We start from the raw sequence: 25,651 nt of genomic DNA, 5'->3' as shown, positions 1-25,651 counted from the left end.
CAGAATTTTAATTTTTGGTAACCTTGCCTCACAAAAATGTAATATAGAGCAACAAAAAATCATATGTACCCTGAAAATAGTCCCAACAAAACCGCCACCTTATCCGGTAGTTTTCAAAATGGGGTCACTTTTAGGGAGTTTCTACTCCAGGGGTGCATCAGGGGGGTTGAAACAGGACACAGTGTAAATAAACCGGTCCATAAAAATCAGCCCTCCAAAAACCACACGGCGCTCCTTTCCCTCTACGCCCCGCCGTGTGGCCGTACAGTAGTGTACGACCACATATGGGGTGTTTCTGTAAACGGCAGAGTCAGGGCAATGAAGATACAGTCTTGTTTGGCTGTTAACCCTTGCTTTGTTTGTGAAAAAAATGGGTTAAAATGGAAAATTTGGCAAAAAAATGTAATTCTCAAATTTCATCCCCATTTGCCAATAACTCTTGTGCAACACCTAAAGGGTTAACAATGTTTGTAAAATCAGTTTTGAATACCTTGAGGGGTGTAGTTTCTTAGATGGGGTCACTTTTAGGGAGTTTCTACTCTAGGGGTGCATCAGGGGGGCTTCAAATGGGACATGGTGTAAATAATCCAGTCCAGCAAAATCTGCCTTCCAAAAACTATATGGCGCACCTTTCCCTCTACGCCCTACTGTGTGCCCGTACAGTAGTGTACGACCACATATGGGGTGTTTCTGTAAACTCTTGTGCAACACCTAAAGCGTTAACAAAGTTTGTAAAATCTGTTTTGAATACCTTGAGGGGTGTAGTTTCTAGAATGGGGTCATTTTTGGGTGGTTTCTATTATGTAAGCCTCGCAAAGTGACTTCAGACCTGAACTGGTCCCTAAAAATTGGGTTTTTGCAAATTTCTGAAAAATTTCAAGATTTGCTTCTAAACTTAAGCCTTGTAACATCCCCAAAAAATAAAATATCATTCCCAAAATGATCCAAACATGAAGTAGACATATGGGGAATGTAAAGTAATAACTATTTTTGGAGGTATTACTATGTATTATAGAAGTGGAGAAATTGAAACTTGGAAATTTGCAATTTTTTTAAATTTTTTGCTAAATTTGGTATTTTTTCATTTAAAAAAATAAATTTTTTATACTTCATTTTACCAGTGTCATAAAGTACAATATGTGACGAAAAAACAGTCTCAGAATGGTCTGGATAAGTCAAAGCGTTAAAGTTATCACCACTTAAAGTGACACTGGTCAGATTTGCAGAAAATGGCCTGGTCCTTAAGGTCCCAAAGGGGTTAAGGTTACAGTGGCACTGCTATCATGTTGCCCATAGCAACCAATCAGAGCTCAGCTTTCATTTGTGAAGCTGCTGTGGACAAGTGAAAGCTGCGCTCTGATTGGTTGCTATGAGCAACAAGGCCCATGTCGATAAATGAGGCCTAATTTTTATGTGCTCAGATGCCATGCCTGCCGCTTACATTGAAAATATGTATGAACCTACCATGAGGCAAATGTAATCGAATGACATCGGAAATCCATTAATTTTCTTTAAACAGTAGAAGTCCTCAAGGTGCCCTGTCCAAATGAAAAATAGGTTGTGATGTATTGGCAGGAGATGGAGTGGTAGACATAAGGAATTTTTAATTTCGCTACCAAAAGATTTATTAGCGGACCTTATTTATTCCCATCTCTGTGCCTCGCGTTACATGTGCACTTACTGTACAAACTCCATTCAATTAAATGTCCAGCCATGGCCTTATAATATGTTCCACTACTTAGTAGTAAAAATGACTTTTTATTAGGTTAAGTAGTTTTTACGGCCGTTTGTTAAGCCGTTTTTAGCTCTTCTGTATGTGGGAACAGCAGACTACAATTTAGTTGCATTACCCGTTTGGAGTACAGGTGCAGGGTGCTAATCTGTGCATCTACCATGCTTTACACTGCATGTTCAAATTGGCTGTTATCTTTAACCCCTTCCGACCGCCCTACCGCGCAGGAGGGGTGTATGGAGTGGACTCGCTGGCTCGTTAATTGCATTTCCATGCACCAATGATTGCTACAGTATGGGGAATGAACGATCATTACTACGATCATTAAACCCCATAGAGTTTCACTGTTTGTCGCCAGCACATTCCTGTTTACACAGCACGATGTGATGCTGGAAAAAACGGATCCTCGACAGATGATCATTTGCTTGTTTGTTGGGTGATTGGCAGCACTTTTACACTGGCCAAACCTTGGGAACAAATATTCGTAAAAACTTTTATTCCTGATAATCGGAATAACAGAGGCCTTAGAGATTAGTTTTAGACTTTAAGAAATGCTAATATACAATATATTACTATATTGAATGTATATACCAGTGATGGCGAACCTATGGCATGGGTGCCAGAGGCAGCACTCAGAGCCCTCTCTGTGAGCACCTGTAATGACCCAAAATGCCATTACCACTCCGCACCCCGCTACTGTCTTCCATGGGCTAATATAATGTCATCTTATGTATTTCTGTCCAGGTCCTATACACTGTGCACTTAAAATAATGTTATGTAACTGTTCATGTAATGTGCCTGGTTCACCAGAAGGTGGCAGCATACATGGCAGAGCTACAGGTACATAGAATGGAGCTTTCCATTCCATTCTAACATCCCCCCTCTGTGGTGTGGTGGGTGTGTCCCACTTGCAGCCGGGAGGGTGGAGTTCTGGTTTGGTTCAGTTTAGCTTACCCCCCTCCTATGGGTTAGGTGTGCAGCAGGTGCACGTTCCTGTTGGACGAGCCCTGTCTAGGCCTGTTAGAGCACCTTCAGCTCTGCTGGATGTGGAGATCACAGTTTAAAGCCTCAGAAGCCAGGAGGAGTTTTCCCTGGACAAATCTAGAGACAGACCAGACTACAAAGTGAAGTACAGCATAGAGAGGAAACTACGTTCTATAGCCAGCCTGTCAGCACAGCAGGGTCAGAGAGTAACAGATGTAGCAAGGAGGAGTTTGCCTGCCATGGTTTTGTTCATGCTAAAGCCTGCTAGGAATCAAGACAGAGTCTGTAAATCGTTTGGAGAAATGTTTATTGAAAGTAAAGCTGTTATTGAACTTCATCACAAGGTCTGGACTCAATTTATTCTTCATCCCACCATTCAACTACCCCCTTTGTCTGCTTCAGAGCCAACGCCTGGGGTTCGAGCGTATCCAGGTAGGAGCATCGTGACACGTGCACAAAACATTAAGGGACATTGTAGGCCACCCTACACCCCTCTGGCATTCCTACACCCGGGTACTAACACCATGTCTTAAAGGGACTCCGTTCCGTTGTTGCTTTATTGCAACTAGTGTCATGAAACACTTAACTCTTCTTAAAGGGACCCCTTGTGAACCGTGCCTCTGTTTCACACCTGCAGCCTAGAAAAAGTCTATGGTGTACCAATATGCCCTAGACTTTTACTGCCTTTAATCAGCGCAGGGCGCACAATGAATGACACAGGCAGCGCTCTGAATGTAGGCAGGCTATTATAGCTAAATGATAAAGATATACTAAATTGGACTGTAGTATTCAGGTTAAATTGCTATGTTGGGTTTTGGGTTACAGTTTGGGCACTCAGTCTGTAAAAGGTTCGCTATCACTGGTATATACTATACTGTATATACTATACATTACGGCATAGCGCAAAGTGCTTTTTTCCATCAAATATCATGGAATCTGCAAGTAGCAGAGCTAACAGAGGCTTCTGTTGCATATGTGAACCTCACTTTAGTAAATTCCCATTAAATTCGGTTTTTCAAACATTTCATTAGGTATGATATAAAAATCTGAACTGACCCTTACTGATATGACTATTGATATTATTTGTGTCTAAAATCCAAAAGTAAACACATAGGGGGTCATTTATTAAGACTGACGTTTTAGACGCTGGTCTTAATAACCCTGCGCACTGGCGGTGGATCCGCCGAGGTGCCGGCCTCTACATAACTTGGGCGCATCCACTGCCGGTTTAAATTTATGGCAGCTTCCTTGCTGGCTTAAATTTAGACCACTTTCTATGCCTAAAACAGGCAGAAAATGATAAATGATAAATGAGACGGGCCCACCGGCCTGTCCCCCTCCCCACCACAACCCCTTTTTTTGACCTGACATAAGCGGGGAAAAGTTGCAGATTGCGACACAACCTTTTCACAGTAATCTGCCCCAGAAAAAAGCAAAAGATAGGTGAATTTCTGTTAGTAAATGACCCCCATAGTTTTACCAAATGGTAACTAGTGAAAAGCAAAGCAAAATAACGCTGATGTAGTTTAGAAAAGTAATAAAGAATATGTCATCTTTTGACTTTTACTTTCTATAGTTCACAGCATCTATTTTAATACCAGTACCAGACACTGCTCATACAGGGAAAGGGTCTCTATAGTACTAATCAGCGGCTTACACAGATCTTTTAGGGCCCCATAGTGAAACTTCTGCCCCACCCAGTTTTCTAGTATAAAAAAGTTACCCCACAGCTCACCCACTTTATCTGATTTCCATATCGGAAAAAGTTGATAAATATGGAGCTCATTCTGCTCATTCATATTTCTCAAGGTATTTATACCAGACAAATGTATAAGGAGAAAAATCTCCTTATACAGCTTTCTGGCATAAATGATAGTAAATCCGGAGGGCCGCAGGAGGCCACACCCCTCCAGCTAAGCCCTGCCCACTATTCTCATCACTTTGAAAAAGTGAAAAGTTGCAAATTATTGCACAATAGTGGCAAAAACACTTAGGGCCTTGCAGACGAGCGTTCCTCCTGCAGCGAGTCCGACCTGCCAGCGCTACCGGGGTCACATAGCATTATTATATTGATTTATGATGCTATGTAAACCTTACAGTTCTGGAATGTATTGGATAACACTGGCAGCATTATGCCAGTGTTATCCAATACACTCCCGAACTGTAAGGGTTACATAGCATCGTAAATCAATATAATGCCATGTGACCCCTGGCAGCGCTGGGAGGTCAGACCGGGAGCTGCGATGCGGACTCGCTGCGGGAGGAACGCTCGTCTGCAAGGGGCCTAAATGTCCCTCAATATGCCAATATTGTAGAGTTGTGTGAAAATGAGTTCATGCTCTAAGCACCATATTTTTCATTTGGACGGGTAGCCGGACTTCACTGTTCAGCGTGTGGTTATTATTCTTCATTGTGTGTCGTGTTCTACCTGCTGATTTCACTGCTCCGTCACACATCCACAAGCAGAAGGAGACTTTTCAATAAGAGAATACCAGGCACTGACTTGGGTTAATCAGCGGGAATAAATTGTTCTTCCGATCAATTTAACTTTTTGTTACAGATGCATAACACTGACAGCGCCAACATCAACTCAAAGCGGCTGAATATTCTTTATACCTTATACTGCCGTTCAAACTGATATTTTACACAATTTCCTTTACTTACTGGATTGAAACAGTTTAGAAATTTCTGATGTTATATGCACATTAGTAAATTAAATTTATGTTAAAGCAGGGGTGCACAACCTGCAGCCCGGGGGCCACATGCGTCCCTTGATATCATTCTGTGCGGCCCCCAACAATCTGGTGACATGTATGTCTATGTCTTGTAGCTGTTCTCATGCATTTTTCATGTATTCTCCCATTAGATGGGAATCCTGGAGGTGTAACCAGACATTTATAGTACAAACCGGATTCCAAATAAGTTGGGACACTAATAACAAATTGTGAATAAAAACTGAATGCAATGATGTGGAGATGGCAAATGTCAATATTTTATTTGTAATAGAACGTAGATGACAGATCAAACGTTTAATCCGAGTAAATGTATCATTTTAAAGGAAAAATACGTTGATTCCAATTTTCACGGTGTCAACAAATCCCAAAAAAGTTGGGACAAGTAGCAATAAGAGGCTGGAAAAAGTAAATTTGAGCATAACGAAGAGCTGGAAGACCAATTAACACTAATTAGGTCAATTGGCAACATGATTGGGTATAAAAAGAGCTTCTCAGAGTGGCAGTGTCTCTCAGAAGCCAAGATGGGTAGAGGATCACCAATTCCCACAATGTTGCGCAGAAAGATAGTGGAGCAATATCAGAAAGGTGTTACCCAGCGAAAAATTGCAAAGACTTTGCATCTATCATCATCAACTGTGCATAACATCATCCGAAGATTCAGAGAATCTGGAACAATCTCTGTGCGTAAGGGTCAAGGCCATAAAACCATACTGGATGCCCGTGATCTCCGGGCCCTTAAACGACACTGCACCACAAACAGGAATGCTACTGTAAAGGAAATCACAGAATGGGCTCAGGAATACTTCCAGAAACCATTGTCAGTGAACACAATCCACCGTGCCATCCGCCGTTGCCAGCTGAAACTCTACAGTGCAAAGAAGAAGCCATTTCTAAGCAAGATCCACAAGCTCAGGCGTTTTCACTGGGCCAGGGATCATTTAAAATGGAGTGTGGCAAAATGGAAGACTGTTCTGTGGTCAGACGAGTCACGATTCGAAGTTCTTTTTGGAAATCTGGGACGCCATGTCATCCGGACCAAAGAGGACAAGGACAACCCAAGTTGTTATCAACGCTCAGTTCAGAAGCCTGCATCTCTGATGGTATGGGGTTGCATGAGTGCGTGTGGCATGGGCAGCTTGCATGTCTGGAAAGGCACCATCAATGCAGAAAAATATATTCAGGTTCTAGAACAACATATGCTCCCATCCAGACGTCATCTCTTTCAGGGAAGACCCTGGATTTTTCAACAAGATAATGCCAGACCCCATTCTGCAATCAATCACAACATCATGGCTCCGTAGGAGAAGGATCCGGGTACTGAAATGGCCAGTCTGCAGTCCAGATCTTTTACCTATAGAGAACATTTGGCGCATCATAAAGAGGAAGGTGCAACAAAGAAGGCCCAAGACGATTGAACAGTTAGAGGCCTGTATTAGACAAGAATGGGAGAGCATTCCTATTTCTAAACTTGAGAAACTGGTCTCCTCGGTCCCCAGACGTCTGTTGAGTGTTGTAAGAAGAAGGGGAGATGCCACACAGTGGTGAAAATGGCCTTGTCCCAACTTTTTGGGGATTTGTTGACACCATGAAATTCTGATTCAACATATTTTTCCCTTAAAATGGTACATTTTCTCAGTTTAAACTTTTGTTCCGTGATTTATGTTCTATTCTGAATAAAATATTAGAAGTTGGCACCTCCACATCATTGCATTAAGTTTTTATTCACGATTTGTATAGTGTCCTAACTTTTTGGGAATCCGGTTTGTATATACTGTATGTACAATATGCCTTAAATACAGTATTTCAGTTGGTAATACCCCTTTAACTTTTATTTTCGGCCCTAGGGATTACTTCAGTCTGAAAATGTGGCCCCCAAGCAGAAAAGGTTGTGCACCCCTGTGTTAAAGCATGTATAGTACCCGAATGAAGGGGGTACCTTCAAATAGTTTGTTATTTAACCACCTCCGGACCGCCTAACGCAGGATCGCGTTCCGGAGGTGGCAGCGCTGCGCACAGTCACGCATATACGCGTCATCTCGCGAGACGCGAGACTTCCTGTGAACGCGCGCACACAGGCGCGCGCGCTCACAGGAACGGAAGGTAAGAGAGTTGATCTCCAGCCTGCCAGCGGTGATCGTTCGCTGGCAGGCTGGAGATGTGTTTTTTTTAACCCCTAACAGGTATATTAGACGCTGTTTTGATAACAGCGTCTAATATACCTGCTACCTGGTCCTCTGGTGGTCCCCTTTGTTTGGATCGACCACCAGAGGACACAGGTAGCTCAGTAAAGTAGCACCAAGCACCACTACACTACACTACACCCCCCCCCCCCGTCACTTATTAACCCCTTATTAGCCCCTGATCACCCCTAATCACCCCTGATCACCCCATATAGACTCCCTGATCACCCCCCTGTCATTGATTACCCCCCTGTCATTGATCAACCCCCTGTAAAGCTCCATTCAGACGTCCGCATGATTTTTACGGATCCACTGATAGATGGATCAGATCCGCAAAACGCATCCGGTCGTCTGAATGAAGCCTTACAGGGGCATGATCAATGACTGTGGTGATCACCCCCCTGTCATTGATTACCCCCCTGTAAAGCTCCATTCAGATGTCCGCATGATTTTTACGGATGCACTGATAGATGGATCGGATCCGCAAAACGCATCCGGACGTCTGAATGAAGCCTTACAGGGGCATGATCAATGACTGTGGTGATCACCCCATATAGACTCCCTGATCACCCCCCTGTCATTGATTACCCCCCTGTCATTGATTACCCCCCTGTAAAGCTCCATTCAGATGTCCGCATGATTTTTACGGATGCACTGATAGATGGATCGGATCCGCAAAACGCATCCGGACGTCTGAATGAAGCCTTACAGGGGCGTGATCAATGACTGTGGTGATCACCCCATATAGACTCCCTGATTACCCCCCTGTCATTGATTACCCCCCTGTAAAGCTCCATTCAGATGTCCGCATGATTTTTACGGATGCACTGATAGATGGATCGGATCCGCAAAACGCATCCGGACGTCTGAATGAAGCCTTACACGGGCGTGATCAATGACTGTGGTTATCACCCCATATAGACTCCCTGATCACCCCCCTGTCATTGATCACCCCCCTGTCATTGATCACCCCCCTGTCATTGATCACCCCCCTGTCATTGATCACCCCTCTGTAAGGCTCCATTCAGATATTTTTTTGGCCCAAGTTAGCGGAATTTATTTTTTTTTTTCTTACAAAGTCTCATATTCCACTAACTTGTGTCAAAAAATAAAATCTCACATGAACTCACCATACCCCTCACGGAATCCAAATGCGTAAAATTTTTTAGACATTTATATTCCAGACTTCTTCTCACGCTTTAGGGCCCCTAGAATGCCAGGGCAGTATAAATACCCCACATGTGACCCCATTTCGGAAAGAAGACACCCCCAGGTATTCCGTGAGGGGCATATTGAGTCCATGAAAGATTGAAATTTTTGTCCCAAGTTAGCGGAACGGGAGACTTTGTGAGAAAAAAATTAAAAATATCAATTTCCGCTAACTTGTGCCAAAAAAAATAAATTCTATGAACTCGCCATGCCCCTCATTGAATACCTTGGGGTGTCTTCTTTCCAAAATGGGGTCACATGTGGGGTATTTATACTGCCCTGGCATTCTAGGGGCCCCAAAGCGTGAGAAGAAGTCTGGTATCCAAATGTCTAAAAATGCCCTCCTAAAAGGAATTTGGGCACCTTTGCGCATCTAGGCTGCAAAAAAGTGTCACACATCTGGTATCGCCGTACTCAGGAGAAGTTGGGGAATGTGTTTTGGGGTGTCATTTTACATATACCCATGCTGGGTGAGAGAAATATCTTGGTCAAATTCCAACTTTGTATAAAAAAATGGGAAAAGTTGTCTTTTGCCAAGATATTTCTCTCACCCAGCATGGGTATATGTAAAATGACACCTTCCCCAACTTCTCCTGAATACGGCGATACCACATGTGTGACACTTTTTTGCAGCCTAGGTGGGCAAAGGGGCCCATATTCCAAAGAGCACCTTTAGGATTTCACAGGTCATTTACCTACTTACCACACATTAGGGCCCCTGGAAAATGCCAGGGCAGTATAACTACCCCACAAGTGACCCCATTTTGGAAAGAAGACACCCCAAGGTATTCCGTGAGGGGCATGGCGAGTTCCTAGAATTTTTTATTTTTTGTCACAAGTTAGTGGAAAATGCTGATTTTTTTTTTTTTTTTTTTCATACAAAGTCTCATATTCCACTAACTTGTGACAAAAAATAAAAACTTCCATGAACTCACTATGCCCATCAGCGAATACCTTGGGGTCTCTTCTTTCCAAAATGGGGTCACTTGTGGGGTAGTTATACTGCCCTGGCATTCTAGGGGCCCAAATGTGTGGTAAGGAGTTTGAAATCAAATTCTGTAAAAAATGACCTGTGAAATCCGAAAGGTGCTCTTTTGAATATGGGCCTCTTTGCCCACCTCGGCTGCAAAAAAGTGTCACACATCTGGTATCTACGTAATCGGGAGAAGTTGGGGAATGTGTTTTGGGGTGTCATTTTACATATACCCATGCTGGGTGAGAGAAATATCTTGGCAAAAGACAACTTTTCCCATTTTTTTATACAAAGTTGGCATTTGACCAAGATATTTATCTCACCCAGCATGGGTATATGTAAAAAGACACCCCAAAACACATTCCTCAACTTCTCCTGAATACAGAGATACCAGATGTGTGACACTTTTTTGCAGCCTAGGTGGGCAAAGGGGCCCACATTCCAAAGAGCACCTTTCGGATTTCACAGGTCATTTACCTACTTACCACACATTTGGGCCCCTAGAATGCCAGGGCAGTATAACTACCCCACAAGTGACCCCATTTTGGAAAGAAGAGACCCCAAGGTATTTGCTGATGGGCATAGTGAGTTCATGGAAGTTTTTATTTTTTGTCACAAGTTTGTGGAATATGAGAAAAAAAAAAAAAAAATCATCATTTTCCACTAACTTGTGACAAAAAATAAAAAATTCTAGGAACTCGCCATGCCCCTCACGGAATACCTTGGGGTGTCTTCTTTCCAAAATGGGGTCACTTGTGGGGTAGTTATACTGCCCTGGTATTCTAGGGGCCCAAATGTGTGGTAAGGAGTTTGAAATCAAATTCAGGAAAAAATGAGGAGTGAAATCCGAAAGGTGCTCTTTGGAATATGGGCCCCTTTGCCCACCTAGGCTGCAAAAAAGTGTCACACATCTGGTATCCCCGTACTCAGGAGAAGTTGAGGAATGATGTTTTTTTTTTTTTTGTTTTTTTTTCTTACAAAGTCTCATATTCCACTAACTTGTGACAAAAAATAAAAAGTTCTATGAACTCACTATGCCCATCAGCGAATACCTTGGGGTCTCTTCTTTCCAAAATGGGGTCACTTGTGGGGTAGTTATACTGCCCTGGCATTCTAGGGGCCCAAATGTGTGGTAAGGAGTTTGAAATCAAATTCTGTAAAAAATGACCTGTGAAATCCGAAAGGTGCTCTTTGGAATATGGGCCCCTTTGCCCACCTAGGCTGCAAAAAAGTGTCACACATCTGGTATCTCCGTACTCAGGAGAAGGTGGGGAATGTGTTTTGGGGTGTCATTTTATATATACCCATGCTGGGTGAGATAAATATCTTGGTCAAATGACAACTTTGTAAAAAAAAATGGGAAAAGTTGTCTTTTGCCAAGATATTTCTCTCACCCAGCATGGGTATATATAAAATGACACCCCAAAACACATTCCCCACCTTCTCCTGAGTACGGAGATACCAGATGTGTGACACTTTTTTGCAGCCTAGGTGGGCAAAGGGGCCCATATTCCAAAGAGCACCTTTCGGATTTCACAGGTCATTTTTTACAGAATTTGATTTCAAACTCCTTACCACACATTTGGGCCCCTAGAATGCCAGGGCAGTATAACTACCCCACAAGTGACCCCATTTTGGAAAGAAGAGACCCCAAGGTATTCGCTGATGGGCATAGTGAGTTCATAGAACTTTTTATTTTTTGTCACAAGTTAGTGGAATATGAGACTTTGTAAGAAAAAAAAACAAAAAAAAAAAAAACATCATTTTCCGCTAACTTGTGACAAAAAATAAAAAGTTCTATGAACTCACTATGCCCATCAGCGAATACCTTAGGGTGTGTACTTTCAGAAATGGGGTCATTTGTGGGGTGTTTGTACTGTCTGGGCATTGTAGAACCTCAGGAAACATGACAGGTGCTCAGAAAGTCAGAGCTGCTTCAAAAAGCGGAAATTCACATTTTTGTACCATAGTTTGTAAACGCTATAACTTTTACCCAAACCATTTTTTTTTACCCAAACATTTTTTTTTTATCAAAGACATGTAGAACAATAAATTTAGAGCAAAATTTCTATATGGATGTCGTTTTTTTTGCAAAATTTTACAACTGAAAGTGAAAAATGTCATTTTTTTGCAAAAAAATCGTTAAATTTCGATTAATAACAAAAAAAGTAAAAATGTCAGCAGCAATGAAATACCACCAAATGAAAGCTCTATTAGTGAGAAGAAAAGGAGGTAAAATTCATTTGGGTGGTAAGTTGCATGACCGAGCAATAAACGGTGAAAGTAGTGTAGGTCAGAAGTGTAAAAAGTGGCCTGGTCTTTCAGGGTGTTTAAGCACTGGGGGCTGAGGTGGTTAATGTATTGTATTGTTATGTAATGTATACCCAGCATACCACGCTATGTATGACACAGCCAGAGTTAACAATCCTGGCTCAGCCCTTGTAGGTGTTTAGATGTGGGCTGGCACTAGGGCTGCACGATATATCTCAAAAATAATTGAATCGCGATAATCGGCAAATGCGGTTTGGCGATTCAGCCGAGCCGAAAAATGCCGCGATTATTATATATGAAGGGGCCCCTATTGATAAAAAAAAGTCCTCTGTCCTATTGATAACAGGTCCAGCCTCTGTACTTACTTTCACAATGAATGCACTGCAGCGACGAGCGGGAGCGAGCGAGGCAGCCGGCCGGCGCGTGACTGACGTCACTTAGTCACGCTCCTGCTTCCTGAATTAAGTGGGAGGAGCGTGACAGTGACGTCAGTCACGCGCCGGCCGGATCGCTCTCTGCCGCTCTCTGCAGTGTGAGTGCATTCATAGTGAAAGTACAGAGGCTGGCCATTTTATGAATAGGAGAGTTAACACATGAAGGGACACATGGGGCCATAAGGGGGACCAGCATAAGATGCTATATGTGTGTCTTATGCTGGCCCCCCTCGTGGCCCCATGTGTCATAGCACACATCCCCCATAACAGTGTCCTCCGCAGGTCCCCCATAACAGTGTCCTCCGCAGGTCCCCCATAACAGTGTCCTCCGCAGGTCCCCCATAACAGCGTCCTCCACAGATCCCCCACATAACAGCGCCATCCACAGATCCCCCACATAGCGCCATCCACAGATCCCCTCACATAACAGCGCCATCCACAGATCCCCTCACATAACAGCGCCATCCACAGATCCCCCACATAACAGCGCCATCCACAGATCCCCCACATAACAGCGCCATCCACAGATCCCCCACATAACAGCGCCATCCACAGATCCCCCACATAACAGCGTCCTCCACAGATCCCCCACATAACAGCGTCCTCCACAGATCCCCCACATAACAGCGCCATCCACAGATCCCCCACATAACAGCGCCATCCACAGATCCCCCACATAACAGCGCCATCCACAGATCCCCCACATAACAGCGCCATCCACAGATCCCCCACATAACAGCGCCATCCACAGATCCCCCACATAACAGCGCCATCCACAGATCCCCCACATAACGGCGCCATCCACAGATCCCCATAACTATGTCATACCCAGCCGCGTCAGCGGCTCATATGGGAAAATCCAAGCAAATAGACCTCTAGCACAATTCCCTTAAAATATCGCATCGCACATCGTTATCGCAATTTTTAGGGCCCTAATCGCAATCGCACAAAATTCCCATATCGTGCAGCCCTAGCTGGCACCACCCCTGACCTAAGGAGAGAGTAGGCTGGAGTGGTTGGAGGAATGAAGCAGTGCCCTATGCTCCTCTTTCATAGGGCTCAAACTACAGAGACTCACCGATCTCTGCAAGATCAACAGAAAGTGAGAGAGAAAAGGAGATCTTAGAGTCTGCATCTCCAAGCATAAGAGTCAGTGAGGTAAACTTGCTACTACAGCCATTCAGGCTTTGCTGAAGTGAGGGACACTATTAAAACATCCTTCAGACCTGGACACGTTCTGGCCAAACATGCCTTCAAAAACCCTGTATCTCCTAGTGGACACTACAACCATTATTGCCAAGGTACTGTTGCCAGTTATAGATTCTACTGAGAAAGACTTTAGCAGTGTACAAAGAGTGTGATAACCACCAGCTTTGCCAGCCTCCATACCTCACTATCTGGGGAAAGGATCTGTACTATGTACACACCCATTTTGCAACTAAGTAAAGAGAAATGTTTATTCTTCTACCTCATGGCTGGATTTCTGGCTCCTACACCATACACTGGCCATTGCACTCTACATGTCCTGCCTTGCACTCATACAACCACCTAACATCACAGACACCCCAAGAATCACCAGGCAGGAGCCCCAGAACCAGGGTGTGCCCAGAGGGAAGAAAGGGTGTACCGTTCTTTCACTAAATGGCCCAAGGGAGTAACGATGTAAGGAAAGCCACTGTGATTGACTGCAATCAGAGCCACTTTCACTCCCATCCTCTGCTCTGGCTCCTCAGGGGCTCACTGCACATGCATCAACATATATACAGTAGATGACATAGCATAAAGCAATATGTTTTCCATCCAGAGCAGTCGCGAGTTTGTAAACAAATTTCTCATATCAGGCTTTCATGATCATCTATATCAGGGGTAGGCAACCTCAGACACTCCAGATGTTGTGAAACTACAACTCCCAGCATGCATAATTACTCTATTCTACTCCGAACTCCAATAGAAATGAATGGGGCATGTGGGAAATTGTAGTTTGACAGCAGCTGGAGTGCTGGAGGAGGGTGATTCCTGATCTATATAATCTAAAACTATATACTATACTATACTATACTATAACTATATTACTTTCTATGCTCCACTGAGCTGGACCCTTTTAGCATTTTCATTTCATATAGCGAAGTCATCCACCATACAATTTTCTAAACGTGGCTGTATAAATTGACCAAAAGGACAATATCAACCAATCATTCATCAGAGGAAACTTTACACCGAATGATCATTTTGAGCGATGACAGAAGGTCCATTGTCTGGAAAGAAGTGTTTCACATTTTTGCCCAATAATTGCTTATCCACAAGCAAACATTCAAGATATTGTTCATCTTTTGCCTTTTGTCATTGAACCCGAATGGCCAGTCAGAAGAACTGTAATGGCCATCATGGACTGAAATGTCTTTCGTGTTTGACAGACCATCATACGTTTAACGGTTGTACAACCACCAAACTACTCGTAATGTATTGCAACCCCCCTACTACTGGTTGTACGCCTTGGACAATCCCTTTTTGTTAGAAGATTCACAAGATGATAACACGGTCTCTCTCTGCTTGGACCTTAGGCTTATCATACACATTGAATGCTCCTTTGCCGACAGCTATTTCTACTGCTCCCCGTTCATAGACTCAGTCAAGCATGGATGTTTTACCAGTAGGGAGAGTGGAATAAGCTACTGCCAGCATCTTCAACAGCAGCTTTTTTCCCCCAAGAAGAAAAGTATTGGGCAAGTTGAAATCCAACAACCCTATCATTCTCTCCTTATGTCATCTTCTTTTAGGAGGCCCCAATATATATTAGATGATCGACCGGTGTCAATGAAATTGCCAGGATCACAAGACATACTGTACATCTAATGTGCATGTCCAACTTTAAAAGGGGCTGTCCCACAAAAAACACTTATACACAAGATGCGGAAAAAGGGTCTGATCAGCAAGGGGATTTTTGGGTCCCCCACTGTTGATGAGACTGAACCGACATGCCTGTGTTCTGCTGCTCCCTTCATTCTCAATGAGACTTCTTGAGAGAGTCAAGTGTAGAACTCTACTATCTATAGAAGTTCTACAGACTTGAAAGCACTGGCAGCAGATGTGCGACTGCTGCTCTATTCAAACGGGGGAACACAAGGCCCATGTCCTCATGATGGGCAGAGGCCCCAGTGGTCAGACCACTGCCTATCCTGTGGATAAGGAATAAGTGTGTTTTGTGGGACAATCCCTTTATACATTGATCAGTATACATCTCTAAAACACAACCACAGGGAACACAAACGATTAGTCCCAGGTCCATAAGAGTGACAGACCCTCCATGTAGATATTTTTAATTCTGACTAATAAATGAGGGTTCCATTTGGAGAAGACCATCTATTATCAGTCACATCAACATGAATCTGGAACTTTCATATACTAAGACTCCACTAAGGAATGTCCTCCGACAACAGATCCGCTAAATACGGATACCTTCCATGTGCATTCTGCATTTTTCTCGACCCCATCAATAGAAAGGACAGTTCTTGTCCACAATACTGGCTATAATTTGTTGCTACGGCCACACTGACTTGCAAAAAAACATGAATGTGCGCAAGGCCCCATTGAAATGAATGGGCTACAGTGTTATCTGCCAAAAATGCGGCTAACACATGGATGAGAAATATGGTCGTGTGTATGGGGCCGAGGTAGCATAATGCAAACTGTAACCATTAGCAGGCTTCAACCTGTTCTGATCAATGAAAAGTCTATTACACAGCGAGATGATTGATGTAGTTCATATTTCATTGTGGTGATAACTATGATCACAGTGTGGGTACATTGATCAAGCGTCCATGAGAATTTCCATAATAACCCGGTCAGTTATGTATCATTAGGATACCACAATACATATCATTAGAAGCATTGCAGTGGTGTCCAAATCCATGGCATGACATGTATGAAAGTCGTAGTCAGGTAGTCAGCAGATTATCAGAATGTGATTTTCAACGGGCTACAAAGTACATTTTACAATGCTTTCCATTTGAGTTAAAGGGGTTCTCCGGGCTTTTACTATTAATGACCTATCCTCAGGAAAGGTAATCAATATCAGATCGGCGGGGGTCCGACACCTGGCACCCCTGCCGGTCAGCTGTACGAGGAGACGGTGCACACAATGTGCACGCGCTGTCTCCCTTCTCTCTTCCTGTCCGCTGCTGCGGTCCATGGTCTTTGCCATAGACAGCAGCAGTGAACAGGGAGACAGAAGGGAGATGGTAACTCAAATCAAATAACCCTATTATATAAGTGCGGCATTTTTCATCCATATTCAGTACGATGGTAGACTGCCCGAACTCCTGAGGATGCCGAACGTTCGGCGAAACATGTCGGGGGGGGCAGCCTCTGAGCTATTAGTTTTTAGCACAGGTAGTGAGTGCTATCAGTAATGATCATAGGAGCTAGAGACGGACCAGTTGGATAGTGTGCGCGCTTGCGGCAGCGCGCAGCCACCGACACAGGCAAATCTGAGTAATCGTGACAGCCAAGCTGCCAAGTGATAGTTTAGCACATCAAGTGCAAAAGCCCTCGCTCACCCTGATAGTTTTTAAATCAAGTTTCTTTTTGTTTGCTGATCTTTTCTGTTTCTTATTAGTTACGGTAAGTTTATAATACATATCAATAAAATTAAAGTTTTAGCAAAATAAGTATGTACAGTAGGTGGAAAAAGGCATCTACTGTATACTCTAACGACAATGCAATACTGAATAAAAGAAGGGAGATGGCACGCGCAGTGTCTCATACAGCTGGGCGTCGGGCCCCCGCCGAACTGATATTGATGACCTATCCTGAGGATAGGTCATCAATAGTAAAAGCCTGGACAACCCCTTTAAGCTAAGTTCCGGTAACCTGATCTGGCCGTCTATTCCGGCAGAGAACAGCCTGCCAGAGTTCACAGAATTCGGCATTGCCAGATACTGTCATTCACTGCCAGATCCCATGGACTATAATGGGATCTGGTGGACATCCAACCACTTTCCGGCTTGAGGGCATGTAACGGTTTGTGTCCGGAAAGCAGCCGGATCCCCGCTGGATCCCTTTATAGTTTATGGGGTCTGGGTGTGAATGGAAGTATCCGTCGAAGCTGTGAAGTTAACCTAAATAAATCAGTTTTTTCAGGGTTACATGAGGACAACTAAATCGAGAACCATGCGTAATTGATTATAGCGCCAAGTACTTACACTCCGCTTTGGCACAGATAAGACAGGCAGTGGTACTGTTGAAGAAATTAAGCAAAGCCGCAATGGCTGCGCTGACGTCTGTGTTGCTCGGATGAAGGTTCAAAGTGGTGAATCTCTGAAACTGAAACCTTAAAAATTCCTCAGGTGATACTTTTATGTGAGGGACCTGATGGAAAAATAAGAAGAAAGAGTTAGCTCTAAAGGCATGGAAATTGGCTAGTCACTAAAAGATGTGAGAAGCTGAGGCACCGAAGGAAAGGAAGAAAAACTTTCTAGACATTAGAGACTTGAGGTTATAAAGTTCTCATAGAGCAACCAAAGGAGTGGAAATGAATTTATATTGTGGAATATATTGTATCGTAGTATTTTCCAGTATACGGTGGAGTCACTAACCACTAAGAACTAAGTAGGGTTTTAGAACATGAACAATAAAGGTATGGCCAGATGGTGCAGCTTGCCACATGTGGCTAATTGTGGATGCACATACATCAGTTGTCTCTGGCCAGTTTTTTTGTGTTTCCTATGAAAAGAAACCTAGCGTATTACGGTGCCAGCAAAGTGGATGAGATTATACGAATCTCATGTACACTTTGCAGATTGTTGCCGTTCAGAAATGGACCTGCCGTGTGGATTTCCAAATCTGCAGCATGTCAATAATGTTTGTGGTTTTAGCTGCGGATTTCACCCTTTTCCAATGAAGGGTGAGATCTGCGGCGAAACCGCGTCAAATCGTCGCCAAAATCTGCAATTAGAAATTGTGGATTTTTGTTCGGATATGGTGCAGAAACTTGTGGGGTTCTTATGTGCGTTCACCTGCACTCGTGTGCAGGCTGCCTAAGGGTTCTATCACGCACTTTGTAAAACCACATCCAAATTTCCCCATAAAAAACGGAGTCATATACTAACCAGAAATACAACCATATTAGGCCTATTTCTGGCGCAGATTGTAGGGCAAAGGTCCTTTGCACCGCAATCTGTGACTTTTCCCCGCTCACGCCAAATCTAAACAAGTGAACGTGGTGTGGGCGGGGAAGCGCAAGAGCACTGAGTGTCTTAAGAGAAAATTTGCTTGTATTTTCCAGTCACTATAATGCATAGTAATCCTGAGAGCACCGAACTGATTGCTACCCCATGCTGCGCAACGTTTTGGGGGTCACGCCCCCTTAATCATACGCATTAGGCCTCATGCACACAACCGTTGTGTGTTTTGCGGTCCGCAAATTGCAGATCCGCAAAACACGGATGGCATCCGTGTGCGTTCCGCAATTTGCGTAATGGCGCGGACAGCCATTAACTGCCTATTCTTGTCCGCAAAACGGACAAGAATAGGACAGGTTATATTTTTTTTTGCGGGGCCGCGGAACGGAGCAACGGATGCGGACAGCACAAGGAGTGCTGTCCGCATCTTTTGCGGCCCCATTGAAGTTAACGGGTGCGCATCCAAGCAGCAAAAACTGCGGCTCGGATGCGGACCAAAACAACATGAGGCCTTACTAGGAGAAGTGTAATACTGGGACATGCAGTATTCTTGTCCTTTGGAAGGAGAACTGGCTTGCATCTCACTCTGAGAAGTATTTCTCTTTCTGTTTTTCACCCAAAATGAATCACTAGAAATTTAAGGCTAGTTTCACACTAGCGGCAGGGGACTCCGGCAGGGTGTTCCAGCTGGTGAACAGCCCGTCGGTTCAGTCCTGCCGCTAGTTCACGTGTGCCCCCGGACTGCCGGTCCGTCCCCATTGACTGTAAAGGGGGTGGGGTTGGAGTTCCGGCGGCAGCACGGTCCACGCACGCCGAGAGGTTGCCGGACTTAAAGTACTGCATGCAGTACTCCGCCCCCACCCCCTTTATAGTCAATGGGGACGGAGCGGCAGTCCGTGAACTAGCAGCAGGACAGATCCGACAGGCTGTTCCCCCGAAGGAAAAGCCTGCCGGACTCCCTTGCCGCTAGTGTGAAAGTACCCCGAGTTTGTTAGAATCTTGAAATGTTATAAATTTTTGGAGAATGAAATCTGAATCCCGGAGTTGTGGTGTTTTCCACAAATTTTATTTTGTGTGGAAACTTACCTTTGTTTGTAGGGATTTTAATTGCAAATTTGATTACTTTTAATGCAAATAATAAGATCTAGGACAAATCTGTGGCAAAACCTGCAACAAAATCTGCCCCAGCCCCTATATACAGTACTATCAGTGCCGTGTCCGCCACATGTGAACCCTCCTGTTCTCCTTTTGCTCTTGTCTTTCCTTCTTCTAGAAACAGGCATTTATGAAATGCGGCACGCTCTTGCACAGATTATATTGCAGCGATAGTAGGAGAAATGTATTTTTGTAGAACTAGATTTCTACAAAAGTAATTCCTAAATTGTACATTTCTTTCAGTCTCCTCAAGTTAAATGTAAGAAGGGTATGTCTGAGCGGGATCCTCTGATCGTCTGATCTGACAAGGGCTGAGTGAACCTTTTCTTGGCAGCCGTCATCTCCGTGAGATTATTAGTCTATAAATAGGCAACTGCACAAATCTATCTCTTCATCCTTTATTCTGCATGTGTTCAATAAAATGATTTTGACATACCATTTTTACCAGAAAACTTAAATATAGCCCCATAAATCGATTGCCGGACCTCAGACATCAGAATTCTTGATTAAAGCTGCTTGAAATATATGACTGATTCAGAGGTAAATGACACAAGGTAGGTGGGGGATCTGTATCATTGGGGCCGAGGACATCACTATAGCTACTTTTGAACATTTCACGAATAAGGCCTCATGCACACGACAGTTGTTTTTTGCGTCCGCATCCGTTTTTTTTGGAGGATCCGTTTTTTTTCCCACAGACCCCTTGTAATAAATGCCTATCCTTGTCCGCAAATGTGAAAAAAGTAGGACATGCAATATATTTTTCGCTGAAGGGAAACACGGACAACGGACGCGGAACACAAACGGATGAACTATCAGCATTTTTTAAATGAATGGGTCCCCATCCTATCCGCAAAAAAAACGGAACGGAGGCCGAGAAAAACAACTGTCGTGTGCATGAGGCCTAAGGCTGGGTTCATATCACCATTTCACTGCTGTTTTCCTGCATACATGAACGGATTTCAGACGGAAATGACTAAAACGGATGCAAAATGTGCACAACGGAAGCTTACCGTAAATTACAGGATCTGAAACGGTGACGTAAACCCAGCCTTAGAAGCCATGTAAACTGGAAAGTTACTACAGCGACCCATATTCTCAGTTGCTGATGGCATGGCACGGGTGTTCAGTGATTTGTCACGAACGTACCGAGACATAATGACGTCCTGGCGACAGTGAGCGGGAGGAGACCTATGAGACTGGCAACACGTGGCTTGATCTCACAGGTTTTCCATACTCAATAATAGGAGTCTGTGTCGTTTCTGGCAATGGCTACACCCCTTGCCTTCAGGTGTTGTATCATAAACCACTGGGGAACCTCGTCCATACCCAATTGGATATAAACAAGCCTAGGGCCAGAAGATCCCCGAATGGACACAGGGTGCTGGAACATAGTTGCCGGGAGCAGGTGAACATATTTTCATTAGGTACCATATGCTACGGGGCTGATCAAAAAGGGCCTTAATCCTGGATATGTCCTTTAGGGCTAATGCACACGACCGTATGTATTTTGTGGTCCGCAAAACACGGATCCACAAAAAATACGGATGACATTCATTTATGCAGACAATAATAGGACATCTTCTATTTTTTAGAGGAACGGACATGCGGACATACGGAAACGGAATGCACACGGAGTAACTTCTGTTTTTTTTTTGCAGACCCACTGAAATTAATGGTTCTGCATACGGTCTTCGAAAAAACCGGAATGGACACGGAAAGAAAATACAGTCGTGTGAATGGGCCCTTAAATTTACAAATATGTGTTGTCATTCTAACATGATCTAACTAATACTAGTATTAAAATGTGTCCTCATGACTATAATGGGACCAGGTGGAGATTTGGCCTGTTTCCAGCATTAGTGCCGGGATTTGGCCAAACAGAAACCGGAGCTTGCATAGATTATTGTCCGGCCAACAGACCAGAGCCCTGCCAGGTCCCATTATACACTGCGTGCAGAATTATTAGGCAAATGAGTATTTTGACCACATCATCCTCTTTATGCATGTTGTCTTACTCCAAGCTGTATAGGCTCGAAAGCCTACTACCAATTAAGCATATTAGGTGATGTGCATCTCTGTAATGAGAAGGGGTGTGGTCTAATGACATCAACACCCTATATCAGGTGTGCATAATTATTAGGCAACTTCCTTTCCTTTGGCAAAATGGGTCAAAAGAAGGACTTGACAGGCTCAGAAAAGTAAAAAATAGTGAGATATCTTGCAGAGGGATGCAGCACTCTTAAAATTGCAAAGCTTCTGAAGCATGATCATCGAACAATCAAGCGTTTCATTCAAAATAGTCAACAGGGTCGCAAGATGCGTGTGGAAAAACCAAGGCGCAAAATAACTGCCCATGAACTGAGAAAAGTCAAGCGTGCAGCTGCCAAGATGCCACTTGCCACCAGTTTGGCCATATTTCAGAGCTGCAACATCACTGGAGTGCCCAAAAGCACAAGGTGTGCAATACTCAGAGACATGGCCAAGGTAAGAAAGGCTGAAAGACGACCACCACTGAACAAGACACACAAGCTGAAACGTCAAGACTGGGCCAAGAAATATCTCAAGACTGATTTTTCTAAGGTTTTATGGACTGATGAAATGAGAGTGAGTCTTGATGTGGCAGATGGATGGGCCCGTGGCTGGATTGGTAAAGGGCAGAGAGCTCCAGTCCGACTCAGACGCCAGCAAGGTGGAGGTGGAGTACTGGTTTGGGCTGGTATCATGAAAGATGAGCTTGTGGGGCCTTTTCGGGTTGAGGATGGAGTCAAGCTCAACTCCCAGTCCTACTGCCAGTTTCTGGAAGACACCTTCTTCAAGCAGTGGTACAAGAAGAAGTCAGCATCCTTCAAGAAAAACATGATTTTCATGCAGGACAATGCTCCATCACACGCGTCCAAGTACTCCACAGCGTGGCTGGCAAGAAAGGGTATAAAAGAAGAAAATCTAATGACATGGCCTCTTTGTTCACCTGATCTGAACCCCATTGAGAACCTGTGGTCCATCATCAAATGTGAGATTTACAAGGAGGGAAAACAGTACACCTCTCTGAACAGTGTCTGGGAGGCTGTGGTTGCTGCTGCACGCAATGTTGATGGTGAACAGATCAAAACACTGACAGAATCCATGGATGGCAGGCTTTTGAGTGTCCTTGCAAAGAAAGGTGGCTATATTGGTCACTGATTTGTTTTTGTTTTGTTTTTGAATGTCAGAAATGTATATTTGTGAATGTTGAGATGTTATATTGGTTTCACTGGTAAAAATAAATAATTGAAATGGGTATATATTTGTTTTTTGTTAAGTTGCCTAATAATTATGCACAGTAATAGTCACCTGCACACACAGATATCCCCCTAAAATAGCTAAAACTAAAAACAAACTAAAAACTACTTCCAAAAATATTCAGCTTTGATATTAATGAGCTTTTTGGGTTCATTGAGAACATGGTTGTTGTTCAATAATAAAATTAATCCTCAAAAATACAACTTGCCTAATAATTCTGCACTCCCTGTAGTCAATGGACAGGCAGAATGCCGCTATGCCAGATAGGAGGATCTCTGCCAGGCCGTTCCTCTGTCGAAAACAGCCTGCTGGAAGATTTTAACACTAGAGTGAACCTAGCCTAATAAATGGTCAATTCAGTTTGGGATTTAGGTAAACATTCATGTTGTCCACCTTCTATCAAGGTCCGTGCCTCACTCACAACTTTGAAATATAAGCAATAAAATTAGCCATGAGATACATCACAGCAGTTTTCTGCTTCTCACTTAAATTATAATCTAGTCTGCGGTGATATTTCTTTTATATTTCTTGGCACTCATATAAAAGAAAATCACTAATATGGTTCCTGCTGCTTTCAAGTCTGAGAACGGAAGCCTGTTATGTGCTGTATTAGGGTAAGCCGTCATTGTTAAGTATTTAGTTCCACTTTACAGACATAATTGTCAAACAAATCAGAGGAAAACATCTAACATAACATGGAGTAAAAAAAAAGAAATGACAAATGTGTCAAGGCAGGATAGAATAGCATAGCATGCGGCAGACTGATGACTAGAGCGGGCTAACCTCCTTCTCTCCACAGATGTTGCTGATGATGGAGCTGGATGACGGGCTGAACGATGGGCCTAGGACCCCCAAAACTCCTTTGGGAAGGATTTGGCACACTGTAACAAGGAGATAAAATTCTCAGTTATTTATGAATTTCCACTTTTTTTTTTGTTCTCTTCTTCATTTTATGGAAGGGATCATGATTTAACCCAAGCGAAAAATACAGCAAAACACAGACAGATTGAACACATACATAAATTAGCATATTTCACAAGTTCTGTGGATTATCTGAAATGAATCAGCAGGGAAGGTGTCCTATTTTTTAAGGTTTAGATGCACAATTAATGGAACAAAGCTGTAATATATATATATAGTTGTGGTGGTGCTTGAAAGTTTTGAAATCCTTCAAAATTCTACATTTCTGCACATTAATTTGACCTTAAACTACCTCAGATTTTCATACAAGTCCTAAAAGTAGACAGAGATGACCAATTCAAACAAATGAGTCAAAAATATTAGACTTGGCCATTTATTTATTGAGGAGAATGATCCAATATTACATGTCTGTGGGCGGAAAAAGTATGGGAACCTTTGCTTTCAGTATGTGATCCACTTGTACAGCAATTAAATGTTTCCATTAAATGTTGATTAGTTCTGAACATCGGCTTGGAGGAATTTTAGCCCATTACTTCATACAAAGCACGTTGGTGGGTGTGCTACCATGAACTGCTTGATTCAAGTCCTTTTACTAACATTTCTATTGGATTCAGAACGGTCAAAACTATGACTTGGCCATTCCAAAACTTTCACTTTATTCTTCTTAACCATTCTTTGGTAGATCAACTTGTGTGCTTAGGGTCGTTGTCTTGCTGCATGACCCACGTTCTCTTGAGATTCAGCTCACAGACAGATATCCTGACATTTTTCTTTAGAATTCACTGGTAGAATTCAGAATTCATTGTTTCATCAATGATGGCAAGCCGTTCTTCCCCAGATGCAGCAAAACGGGCCCAAAACCTAATACTACCACCACTGTGCTTCACAGATGGAATTAGGTTTTTATGCTGGAATGCATTGTTTTCCTTTGTCCAAACATAATGATTCTCATTTAAACCAAAAAGTTACATTTTAGTCTTCTCCCTCCACAAAACATTGCTTCAATAGCCTTCTGGCTTGTCCAGGTGATCTTTAGCAAACTGCAGATGGGAAGCAATGTTCTTTTTGGAGAGCAGTAGCTTTCTCCATGGCTTCCTTTGTGACCTTTACATGCCTTGCTCTTGGCATGATATTTGTTGGTCAGCCACTCCTGGGGAGGGTAATAATGATAATAATAATTAAAATAATAATAATAATAATAATAATAATAATAATAATAAAAAATAAAAAAAATATTGATTTTCCTCCATTTGTACACAATCTGTCTGATTGCTGGAATCCAAACTCTTTACAGATGGTTTTGTAACCTTTTCTAGTCTGATGAGCATCAACAACTCTACTTCTGATGTCCTCAGAAATCTCCTTTGTTAGTGCCACGATACACTTTCAAAACATGTCTTGTGAAGATCAAAAGGTTGCCAACTCACACCTCATTTTCATCCCATGACCAATGGGGTCATTTATCAAACTGGTGTAAAGTAGAACTGGCTTAGTTGCCATAGCAACCAATCAGATTCCACCTTTCATTTTTGACAGCTCCTTTGGAAAATGAAAGGTGGAATGTGATAGGTTGCTATGGGCAACTAAGCCAATTCT

The 25,651-nt window shown here is 43.2% G+C and overlaps 1 protein-coding gene across 2 annotated transcripts in view; it reads right to left on the bottom strand.

Annotated features, from left to right (window-relative positions):
• Window positions 1-25,651, bottom strand: part of GRIK4 (glutamate ionotropic receptor kainate type subunit 4) — a 308,075-nt gene that overhangs the window by 101,210 nt on the left and 181,214 nt on the right. For both annotated transcript variants that reach the window (XM_040425209.1, XM_040425214.1), the window contains 2 exons: window positions 23,918-24,015; window positions 17,720-17,885 (listed from right to left, as the gene is read on the bottom strand). In XM_040425209.1, coding sequence (XP_040281143.1) covers window positions 17,720-17,885; window positions 23,918-24,015 — 264 coding nt within the window. The remainder of the gene's footprint in view (window positions 1-17,719; window positions 17,886-23,917; window positions 24,016-25,651) is intronic.

This window comes from Bufo bufo, chromosome 1 (assembly GCF_905171765.1).
Source record: "Bufo bufo chromosome 1, aBufBuf1.1, whole genome shotgun sequence".
NCBI lineage: Eukaryota > Metazoa > Chordata > Amphibia > Anura > Bufonidae > Bufo > Bufo bufo.
This window is presented reverse-complemented; position numbering and strand designations above follow the sequence as displayed.